We start from the raw sequence: 12,309 nt of genomic DNA on the forward strand, positions 1-12,309 counted from the left end.
TTCCACCCCTCTTACTGTATCCGAGACATAATCTCACACATGCACAGCAAACAGTAACAGAAATGGGTCTGAGCTTTCATGGGACTGCTATGCAATGCTGTGGAGTACCGGTGACAGAGGCACAGCATCTGTATGAAGAGATTGACAGCACACCGAGCATGCCATAAATAGGGGACAAAATGCGCATGCACCAGTGATGTCATTCAATAAAAAATTGGGTGAAATCTCCTAAACGGTGCAGATTAGGATACCCTAAAAATACATCTACATGCAAGTTATTTCACAATACTTTTCAAGGAACAGAGTAGGTCAGGAGACTTTACCACCACTTAAAAAAGGGGCTTTCAAATTTTTACTCTTGATTACCCTTGTGGGCAAATCCTTACCATCCATCCACTTTAAAGCGGAACCCCAGGCTATAAACATCTCATTTTAAATCTGCTCCCACCCACTTTCCAACTTCTATTCTAACTACCCTGTAGAAAGAAGACGTATATACTTACCTATTCCCAGGGTGCTCCGGTCACATGTCAGCTCCCAGCGGCGGCTTCATGGAAGAGGACAAAAAGCCTATGGGTGATGTCACCGCCAAAACATTCCAGGAATTGACAGTGCTCTCTCCTCACCCCTGAAGCCGATCGTTGAGAGGAAATCACGTGACTGGGCTGGAACGACCTGAAAACATGCACGTATAAGCCAGGGCTTGACAAACCCTAGGCGCCAGGTCGCCATGGCGACCAGAAACCGCGTCATGGTGCCTGGGCTTCAGTCAGCCCACTCACTGCAACTATTATCACCCGGCACGCCAGACATGCAGCTCTGGGCGTCGGCCGGCCGATCCTTCTCTCTCCCTCCAGCTGGTCTCCGTGGTTTCCCGGAAAGCAGGCAGCAGGCCATGCGGGATTCCGATGTCCAGCCCTGTGTGAGTGACATAGTCAGTGCGCCGGCCTGCACGCATCTTCTCAGGTGGCCGTTGTCCCCTCCTCCTCAATGCCAGAGCAGGGAGCTGTGTTTGCTCTTCGGCTGCATGCCGTGCCCAAGCCACATCCCCACCAAGCTGGTCTTCCTCCCCTTGGAGCCCACCTACACAGTGCAGGAGGGGTCAGCGGGTGGAGGTCAGGCCTCAGGGGAGGGTGAGGTGGTGAGGGACCCAGCAGCCTGTGTCCCCCCCCTCCCCTCGTAGCCTTCCCTCAAGAGATTGGGCAGACTGTCATTGCTCTCAGCAGGAGCTGGACGCAGTGGAGCTGTTCTGGTAGAGGATGGAGCGAAAGAGCTGCCTGGACTGTATGTTCATCCTCTGTGCCTCGGGGAGCCGCTACACTCTGCTCTTTTCCCAAGGGAATGCAGTGGATTTGGGACTTCTACATAAGCCTGGCCTCCTGCATTAACTGCATCTTCTCCTATGACTACTCCAGGTAAAAAAAAAAAAGTAAATAAAAAATGTATATTATATTATACACACACACACACATATATATATATATATATATATAATGGAACCGGACCAGGGGTGTACACAGGGGGGACCTGGGGCAGGGTGTATATAGAGGGGGGACCAGGGACCAGACCCACGGTGTATATGGGGGGGCAGGGGAGGACAGGACCAGTGTATATACAGAGGGGGGGAAGGGTAGCAGACCCAGTGTGTATGCAAAGGAGGGAGGATCTGAGGTGTATGTGGGGGGGGGGGGCATAACAAATCCCAGGTCGCCAACCAGACATGTAGCTCTGGTCGCCAGGTAGCTGATCCAGTTCCAACATCTAAATAAAAAAAAAAGAAGACTCAAGCCGCAGCAGAGTCAAAGTTTCTCTCTCCCACTCCACGCCGGCAACCTCCTGCATCCTCCATCCCCTCCACCAGCAGACCCACCACGCTCCCCTCTCCCTCAGCACCAGACAATCTGTGTGCACTGTGGCCCACCACTTCTCCCTGCCAGTCCCCATGTGTGGCCCTGGAGACAAGCAGGTAGGTGAGCAGAGTCCAGCCATGCCACACACCACAACACACATCAAAAATTTCAGCCCCAGCAACCTCAACTGTCAAATCCCCACATTCTGAGAGCTCCAAAAAATAAAAACCACCTACCCTGAAATCACTTAGTGTGAATGCTGTCCCACCGCAGCATTCCCGACTCTGGTCCCCTCCATGTGAAAATTCAAGATCTGCCATTTCCGTCATCGAAAATAAAACCCTGTTAGTCAAAAAAAACTGGCTCCTAACTTTTTTAGCTGGTTCCTAGATTCAAAGTAAATTTGTCAAGTCCTGGTATAAGCATTTTCCTTCTACAGGGTAGTTGGAATAGGCGTTAGAAGGGGGAGTGAAAGCAGATTTAAGTGTAGATAGTTATAGACTGGATTTCCACTTTAAAGTACCGGTACATCTAAAGCCAAAGACACAATGGAAGGAGAAACAAAATCTCTATAACGTAAGGCTGGGCAAAAAAAAGCAAAAAAACTAATGGATTTCCACATCCACACAAGCAAGGTGGAGTGAGGAATCCTCTCTGGTGTGCCACTGTATTCTAACAGCAGGACCACTCCACTGTCAGACTTCAATGATCAGACTGAATGACACGTTCCCAACACTGCCATTCATCAGAAGTCCATTGTTAGATCAGCTTCTGTCAAGCGGGAACAGCCATGGATTGAAATTGGGCCGGTTCGCTGAACCAGCTAAATTTCAATCCTCTATGGGTAGCTCTTAGGCACATACTTTCTTTGGTTCTAATCACACTATGGAGAGGATTTACTAAAACCGGAGAATGCAAAATCTGGTGCGACTGTGCATAGAAACCAATCAGCTTCCAGTTTTTTATTTTTTGAAGCTTAATTGAACAAACTGAACTTAGGAGCTGATTGGCTGCCATGCACACGTGCACCAGATTATGAGTGCTCCAGTTACGCTGTTGCAACACATCTTTCTTAAGGCTCCATTCACATCAAAGTGTAGTGCAGCGACAGCTACTGTACTGCGGTCTTTAGCTTTTTTGGGGGGGGCACCCCCCTCCGCTCCAAAAACACTCCAAAGAGGCTCATGTACCAACTTTTGTCACAGAGCCAGGAGCGTTTGGCGGTGCGATATTTGCCCTAACTTTAGCGCAATTTGTTGCTCGAAAATCATGGCAAAAATTGCACCGTGTTAGGGTGCCATTAGGAATAATGGCCTTGTAAACGTGCCGCGTATTTTGCGCAATTCTGGAATCGCGGGCAGAATTGTGCTATTCTAGTACGCTCAGGTGTGAACAGGGCCTTAAGGTACACAGAGGTAAGAAAGCCAGGAAGTATACCTCAATGCCCACAAAAAAAATAAAATTGGCCTGACCCCTCTTAGTATCTCCTGATCTGCCTAAAACAAAAAAAAATAAATAATGTGTGCCTTAAAATATACATTAACCTTTTACTGCGGCAGGTCAGCTCTATTACGCGAAACAACTTACCTGTACATCGATTCGTGTAATAGATAGTGTGGGCATGTGCACATGCGCCGATTGGCCAGAGAGGGAGCCAATCAGCGGGTCTGGCGGATTCGATGTCCGCCGGCAACCCACGATCGCTCCCCCATGGAGACAGAACGGCGATCTGCCTATATAAACAAGGCAGACCGCTGTTCTGTCAGAGATGAACACAGGGATCTTGTGTTCCTCCTATTTAGGAACACAGGTCTCTGTGTTCATCCAGTGAGTCAATCCCCCACACAGTTAGAAAGCACTCCCTAGGAGCACACTTAAACCTTTGCTCGCCCCTGGTGTTAACCCCTTCCCTGCCAGTGTCATTAGTACAGTAACCGTGCATATTTTTAACACTAATTACTGTAGTAATGACACTGGTCTCCTCAAAGTGTCAAAAGTTTCAGTTAGGTGTCAGATCTGTCTGCTGCCCCTAAAAATCACTGATCGCCACCATAACTTGTAAAAAAATAAATAAATAAAAATGACATAAATCTTTGCCCTAGTTTGTAGACATAATAACTTTTGCACAAATCAATCATTATATACACTTATTGAGATTTTTTTTAACCAAAAATATGTGGCAGAATACAAATTGGTCTAAATTAATGAAAACATTTGATTTAATTATTTTTTTGGAATGTTTTATGGCAGAAAGTAAAAAATATTGTTTTTCTTTCTCAGAATTGTCGTTCTTTTTTTGTTTAAAGCAAAAAATATAAAAACCACAGAGGTGATAAAAAAAAGGACATTGATATTATTTTGGTACACCATCACACAATTGCGCAATTGTTAGTTAAAATAACGCAGTGCCGTATCACAAAAAATGGCTTGTCATTAAGGCGGTAAAACCTTCCAGTCTTTAAGTGGTTAACAAGGCACAAAGCAAATATAATGTTTTAGCAACAAATCAGTGCCACAACTGGTCATCACTGAGCAATAAAATCTGAGTGTTGCTAGGGCTTACTGCAGCCAGCATCTCATCCATACTCTTTAGCTGACTATAGAGGAGTCACCACACATGAGGAGGATGGGGGAATTTCCCCATTGAAGTATTGTATTGTGACAGAAGGTAAACTTCACCTACGTCAGAATACAGTGATCAGCGCTGCCGGCTATAGCCAGTGGTGTTTATTGAGCAGGGAATATCCAACAAGCTGGTTTTACAGAAGTCAATCTATCCATCAACTTCTGTACAACCAGCCTGCCCATACGTGGATCGAAATTTGTCTATTCTCTGCTTTAACAATGACGTATTCTGTTTTTGGGAATTTATCATGAAGAGTTTTTCAAGCTTAATATTTTTATAAATGGAAAGAAGAGAGTCATTTCATATTCAGATCTGCACACCACACCAGCACACACAGTAAACCCACACAGCTCAGATAGCCAGACTGTATTCAGAAAGGAAATGATAACTGTTTGTCCAAGGGCTGGATGAGGGGGGGAAACAGAGCGGGATGGGGTGAGGCCTCTCCATCCGGCCACTGTAGCCAACAAAGAGATGCCTTCAGATCTTATATTGTAACCTCTAACACCTCCCCTGGCTGGAACGCTACAAGCATGCAACTGGCTTAACACATGCCAAAACACAAGAGCACCTTATTGCTTTGGCTCATCAAACCAGATCCTTAAATTGAATTCAAAGAAAAAAGAAAGACAAAAATGATCCAAGACAAAACCACACCCTTTCTCTTAATTGTCAAGACCTCCGTTTTGTGACAACAGGAAAGGCAAAGCAAACAGCATCTAAATACTGCGTACATCAATACACAAACAAGACGAACTTACTTTAAATAGTTTAAATAGTCTGATCCTCTGTAATGACTTATCTGACTGCTCCCTGCACTTCGTAATCACATCACTAAACTGCACAGAATAAACAGCTAAAGATACATAGAAGACATGCTAACTTTAATATACAATATATCAGATTATTGTTATACTGTATCTATTTTTAGGCTGCAGACTCAGTCCTCCTAATCCTCTTGTATTGCTCAGATTCCTCTTGTATTGAATTATATTGTAAAGCGCTGCACAAACTGTTGGCACTATATAAATCCTGTAATATAATAATGTAACTATTCGGTCTTTATTTTGTAAAGTGCTGTGCGAACTTCTGGCACTATAAAAATCCTGCATCATAATTATAATAATAATAAATTGCACAAAATTCATTGTAACAGAATTGCAAAATAAATTATGTTGATGAATTTAAATACATTATCTTGATTTTCTCTTGCAATACTGTAGTAGATTCACTGTATCATAAGCCGCAGGATTATATATAAATTCCAGGATAACAACTGGGCAATCTTAAACTAGTTTCAACACTCAGCATCAAGATTACCTTAAGAGTCGGTTCACACTAGTGCGACTTGTCAGGTGACTTGTCAGCCTGGCAAGTCGCGCTCCCTCGCAGTCCATTGACCGCTACAGGACCCGTTCTAATAGGAGCGACACAAGTCGCTCCGACTTAGAAAAAGGGTCCTGTACTACTTCGCGGCGACCTCGGAGCGACTTGCATAGACTTCCATTATGTGAAGTCCCTGCAAGTCGCTCCGAAATCGTAGTGCATGGGAATGCACAAGTCGCCCCCGAAGTAGTAAAGAGTCGTGCCGCCCCAGTGTGATCCGACTCTTAAATTCAATAGAGCCCAAATACACCTGAGAGCCAAGTTACTTGAAAAGGTCCCTTTCACACAATCCGACCGATCGAGTCCGCCTCTCTGTTTTTCAGGAGGACCCGATCGGCCACCAACTCTTTTTTATGGGGAGGCGGATGTCAGTGGACATGTGTCCGCTGACACCTCCCCGGCATCTGATCCGACAAGATCCGCTGAAAACAGATGTATCGCGATATGTTTACCATCTGTCCAGTGGGTCGGATTGGATGGATCGGATGAAATGGACAGGCGGTCCGTTTTCATCCGATCTCCCATAGAGGGTGGGACTCTGACAGGTCTGTCTCTGCACAGTAAGTGGTAACGGATCTGTCATCTGCCTGCTCAGTGGGGATCAGCGGAGCGATCCCTGCTGAGCAAGCGAAGTCTGTTAAAATGGATCCAGCCCATGTGAAAGGGGCTGAAAGAATGAGCTTCTTTGGGGCAGAGCTGAGCATTTTTGGTCCCTATGGACTGTAAAAGGAGTGGCTAAAAATGCACACTTTTTGTGCTATTTCTTAGCTCCCCCCCCCCCCCAGTAACTAGTTTTCTATTGGCTAAAACCTAAAAACACCTGAAAACTAAAAGTACAAGCACACAGACACAAAAAAGAAGTTCAAGTCTGAGCCTAGCCTTGTATGTATGGGCAGGCTGAATCGATTGATCAACTTGGGTACAACCAGGAAAGAAACTCGCTCCGTCTATGGCCAGCCTAAAGGAGGCCAGACAATGTAGCCTGAAGGCAAAAAAAAAAATCAAACCTATTTTTCCATCCACACTACACAACATAGATGAGCAAATCTGCTGAGCTCTAACATCAGGACAGCCGCCAATATCTGAACAGTGACTGCATCTGATTGAATACAGTCGCTGTTCGCACCACAATTTTTCACTCAGCTCCCTTGACTTTCATTTTAATTGAAAGTTGTTGGGTGGGAGGGGGCCCAACAGATCCACCCATGTAACCAATTTTGTCCAGTTCTGAAAGCGACTGAAATTGACATTGTATATGGCCAGGTAGAGGGTGAGTGTGCAAAGACATTTGTGTCTTGACATGGAATTGGGAAGCCTTTCTGCAGGATTTAGAAAGCAGTGTTTGGATTTCGAATAGGATCGCATGCAGGGGTATACAAGACAACTACACAGTGGCAGAAATGACGGTAATTAGGGACGGTCTCATGTGTGTTCAGAACCGAGACCACACTCACCTGGAAGCTGTCACTGTACTGGGCCAGCCATAAAGAGGCATTTCCTCACCCACAGTTGCATGTATACATGTCCCCTTGTATATGTGTACAAGGGTTGGTTGGCCCAGTACAGTGACAGCTTCCAGGCAAGATCATCACTCAGGTGGGCTGGTACTAGGTTCTGAATGGGAAGAAATGTCACCAGCACACCAAGGATTCCTCAAATGGGTCCAAAGTGTTATTTTGTGGTCTGATGGTAAACATACAGCAACATTTCAGAGCCACGCAGGGCCCCTTCTTCAGGCAAGGGTTACCTGATGAAGGGGCCCTGCGTGGTCATGTACCATGTGACCACAAAATAACCTGTTTGAGGAATCCTTGGTGTGCTGCTGACATTTCTTCGCATTGAGTGTCTACGGTTTCCAACCACCAATACTGAACAGGCATCTTCAGGTGCATGCGTGTGGGGAATATTGTGACTGTTACTAGGTTTTGAACACACACAATATTACAAGCATTTTACAGCTTTAGCCATTTTTGTTTAACTAATAGAAAACACTAGGGGGGGGGGAGGGAGAGGAAATTAGGGGTGGTGATAATAATGACAAAACGCTCCTAAACGGCTCAAGTCAGGCGTTTTTATTGAAGTCTATGGGGCCAAAAATGCTTGTAATCTGCCAAAAAGAAGCTCAAGTACTTATTTGAGCAACAAGTGTTTTGCTTCAGGCGACAGAACACGCAGATGTGAACAGGGGATCTAGAAATGAATGGGATTTGGCTTGTTGAGCGTTTTAGAGCTACAAGCAGAAAATCACTCAGATGTGAACGAGGCCTTGGTGCAAAACTTTGTGGCATGCTCATTGGCTCTAATGGAGTTTGGGGGGGGGGGGGTCCCGGGCAATTACTCATTCTGCCTTTATGATCACACCACTGCCTTCTGCCCAATGCCTTTCAATGGGATTGGCTGTGATCAAGCAACAGCAGCAGTTTTGTGGCATGCCCATTGGCTCTGATGGAGTCTGGGAAGGAGTCCCAGGCAATTAGCCATCCTGCCTTTATGATCACACCGCTGCCTTCTGCCCAATCCCTTTTAATTTGATTGGCTGTGATCAAGCAGCAATAGAAGTTTTGTGGCATGCCCATTGGCTCTGATGGAGTCTGGGAAGGAGTCCCGGGCAATTAGCCATCCTGCCTTCGTGATCACCCTGCTGCCTTCTGCCAAATGTAATCAAGCAGTAGTTTTGTGGCATGCCTATTGATCCGATGGAGTCTGGGGGAGTCCCGAGAAATCACCCATTCTGCCTTTACGATCACAATGCTGCCTGCTGCCCAATGCGTTTTATTGTGATTGGCTGTGATCAAGCAGCAGCAGAAGTTTTTGAGTGGCTCTGAGGAAGAGGCTAAGCCTCGAAACGCGTCAGCCGTCACCTCAACAGGGCTATGGACAAATACATGGACTATTCCTGACACTCGAGCGATTGAGTTTCATATGATCATTTTCAACTTCTGTTTGTGAGTAGCCATTTTTATGTTTTACAAATAAAGCCATATTAGAGCCGGTTCACACTACCACGACCAGAAAGTCGCCCCGTGACTTGAAGAGACTTGTTTAGAGACTTGGAAGAGACTTGTGCACTACTTTGAAGAGACAGGCGACTTTGTCTGTGGGGAATGCCTGGCTAATCTCTTTCTTCTTCCTGGAAAGTCTGATAACAAGTCGTGTCAATTAAGATAAGGAGGCGACTCCCATTGAAGTATATGGGACAGTCGGATCACAGGTCGCCTCAAAGTAGTACAGGACCCTTTTCTGAAGTCGGAGCAACTTCAGTAGTGCCAATTAAGACGGCACTGATTGATTAACATTGCTTTTGTTATGTCAAGCGACCTGGGGCTACACAAGTCGTCTCACAAGTCATTCTAGTGTGAATGGGCTCTTATTGAGGATAATGCGCTAGGTCGGTGCGCCCTTTTTTTGTTTCTTTTTGTTTGCAGAAGTTTTGTGGCATGCCCATTGGCTCTGATGGTGTCTGGGGAGGAATCCCAGGCAATCCCCCATTCTGCCTTTATGATCACACCGCTGCCTTCTGCCCAATATGATTGAGTATGATCAAGCAGAAGCGCAAGTTTTGTGGCATGCCCATTGGCCCTGATGGGGTCCCGGGCAATCACCCATTCTGCCTTTATCACAGTGCTGCCTTCTGCCCAATGTATGATCAAGCAGAAGCAGAGGTTTTGTGGAATGCCCATTGGCCCTGATGGAGTCCTGGGCAATCACCCATTCTGCCTTTATCACAGTGCTGCCTTCTGCCCAATGTGATTGGGTATGATCAAGCAGAAGCAGAACTTTTGTGGCATGCCCATTGGCCCTGATGGAGTCCTGGGCACTCACCCATTCTGCCTTTATCACAGTGCTGCCTTCTGCCCAATGTATGATCAAGCAAAAGCGGAAGTTTTGTGGCATACCCATTGGCCTTGATGGAGTCCCGGGCACTCACCCATTCTGCCTTTATCACAGTGCTGCCTTCCGCCCAATGTGATTGGCTGTGATCAAGCAGCAGAAGTTTTGTGGCATACCCATTGGAGTCCGGGGCAGCTGCCAGTCCTGCCATCATAACCAATCACATTACGCATTGGGCAGATCAAATGCATTTAATAGGGTTTACTGGCAGCAGATGAGGATCTGATTGCTAGCTCTTGGGCTCAGTCCAGCATCACACACTCTCTGAGCTCACACATTTTTTTTTTTCCTCACCCACGCAGATTTAGAAAAGAAAAAAACATAAAAAACCCCAGCATGTGTAAATGAGGCTTTCTGTTGGCAGGGAGACATGAGGCAGGCTAGAAAGCCATGGCTATGATGGGAGTGATGATCCAGTCCATGAGGGGTTATAGTATGAGGCTCACAGTGCTCCCACAATAGATGGGATTATATAACCTCCTCCTACGCCTCCTCTCATCATCATCCTCCCCATCATAGCGGTCTTCAGCCATACAAGATACATATACACACACAGGGATGGAGGATACAGTCTCACCATGACAAAGAGGGAAGCAGGAATCGCTCTCCATCATTTCCCAGCCACAGGGACTGAGGAACACAATAGAAGAAGCCCCCCTCACATACACACTGCATAGAAATAAATGGAGGAAAGAAGCGCCAACTTACAGTCTGCCTGCCCACTGCCACTGCCACTGCCATGCTGCTGTCCTGAGGAAGGAAGAAAGGGAGGGAGCGGAGTGTAGAAGAATGCACGGCGCCCGGCACTGGCTGCCTCACTCACTGACTGAACCTCCTCAGCCACTGCTGGACGAACATGGCCACCACAGGGGAGGGAGGGACGAACCCTGCAACTCAGGAAACAGGGGTGGGGAGTTCACACACAAATACATTCTCGGCGGAGAAGTACTAAAAAAACCCCCTCCTGTCCGCATAATACAGCCATTGGGTTAAAGAAATAGAATTCACTGACATCAATTCCGCAGCTGGGACTGATATACAGTAAGGAGAGGGGGCCCAGCTGTGCCTAACTCCCCTCGTCAGACAATGGTACGGCCCAAATGACTGAAGAATAGTTTGGAGTGTATGGCTCGTGTAGTGGATGTGTGGTAAGTGTGTAAAAGGACAGAGCGCTACTACACTTCATACTACGGGACAGGAGGATATGTGTTATCAAAGACTATCCAATTTCATGGTTTACAAACATTTCATACACTCTAAAGGGCTCCTTAGACATGCTTTGTTATTTTAGATACCACGGACGCCCAGTAACGCGCCTATCGCATTTTGCATACAGTTTGTGTCGCATTAAATAACGCTTTCCAGATGCTGGGCTCAATTCACAAAAGACTATCGCATGAGATGCAATTATCACGTGACGCGTTTTCCATTTATCGCATCCGATATTGGAAATGTCAATTCACAGTCAGTTTATGGGGTATTTAGCACACAATTGAAAAATGCGCAGTAAATACACTAAGGTCAATTCACAAAAGAATATCGCATGAGATAATTGAAACTCCTGACACGTTTCCATTTATCGCATGCAATATTCAAAATGTCGATTCACAGTCAGTTTATGGGGTATTTGCCTCCACAATTAAAAAATGCACGGTAAGTACCACATAAACCGACTCTAAGGTCAATTCACAGAAGAATATTGCATGAGATAATTGGATCTCCTGACACGTTTCCATTTAACGCATCCGATATTGGAAATGTCAATTCACAGTCAGTTTATGGGATATTTGCTGCCCAATTGAAAAATGCACGGTAAGTACCGCATAAACCGACTCTAAGGTCAATTCACAGAAAATTATCGCATGAGATAATTGGATCTCCTGACACGTTTTCCATTTAATGCACGCGATATTGAAAATGTCAATTCACAGTCAGTTTATGGGGTATTTACCGCACAATTAAAAAATGCACGGTAACATAAACCGACTCTAAGGTCAATTCACAGAAGAATATCGCATTAGATAAATGGATCACGGGACATGTTTTCCATTTATGCATCGGATATTGGAAATGTAAATTCACAGTCAGTTTATGGGGTATTTAGCGCACAATTGAAAAATGCACGGTAAATACCGCATGAACCGACGCTAAGGTCAATTCACAAAAGAATATCGCATTAGATAATTGGATCACGTGCCGCGTTTTCCATTTAACACATCCGATATTGAAAATGTCAATTCACGGTCAGTTTATGGGGTATTTGCCACTCAATTGAAAAATGCAGGATAAGTACCGCATATACCGACTCTAAGGTCAATTCACAGAAGAATATCGCATGAGAGAATTGGATCTCCTGACACGTTTTCCATTTAATGCATGCGATATTGAAAATGTCAATTCACAGTCAGTTTATGGGGTATTTGCTGCCCAATTGAAAAATGCAGGATAAGTACCGCATAAACCGACTCTAAGGTCAATTCACAGAAAATTATCGCATTCGATAAATGGATCACGGGACATGTTTTCCATTTATGCATCGGATATTGGAAATGTTAA

General features: G+C 45.5%; 1 protein-coding gene across 5 annotated transcripts in view; it reads right to left on the reverse strand.

Annotated features, from left to right (window-relative positions):
• Positions 1-10,628, reverse strand: part of SEPTIN11 (septin 11) — a 182,014-nt gene extending 171,386 nt beyond the window's left edge. For all 5 annotated transcript variants that reach the window (XM_082264718.1, XM_082264716.1, XM_082264715.1 and 2 more), the window contains exon 1: positions 10,462-10,628. In XM_082264718.1, the coding sequence (XP_082120844.1) occupies positions 10,462-10,494 (33 nt within the window). In that variant the 5' untranslated portion in view covers positions 10,495-10,628. The remainder of the gene's footprint in view (positions 1-10,461) is intronic.
• Positions 10,629-12,309: the final 1,681 nt, after the last annotated feature.

The sequence above is a fragment of the Pelophylax lessonae genome, assembly GCF_965119305.1.
Source record: "Pelophylax lessonae genome assembly, chromosome: 1".
NCBI classification, from domain to species: Eukaryota; Metazoa; Chordata; class Amphibia; order Anura; family Ranidae; genus Pelophylax; species Pelophylax lessonae.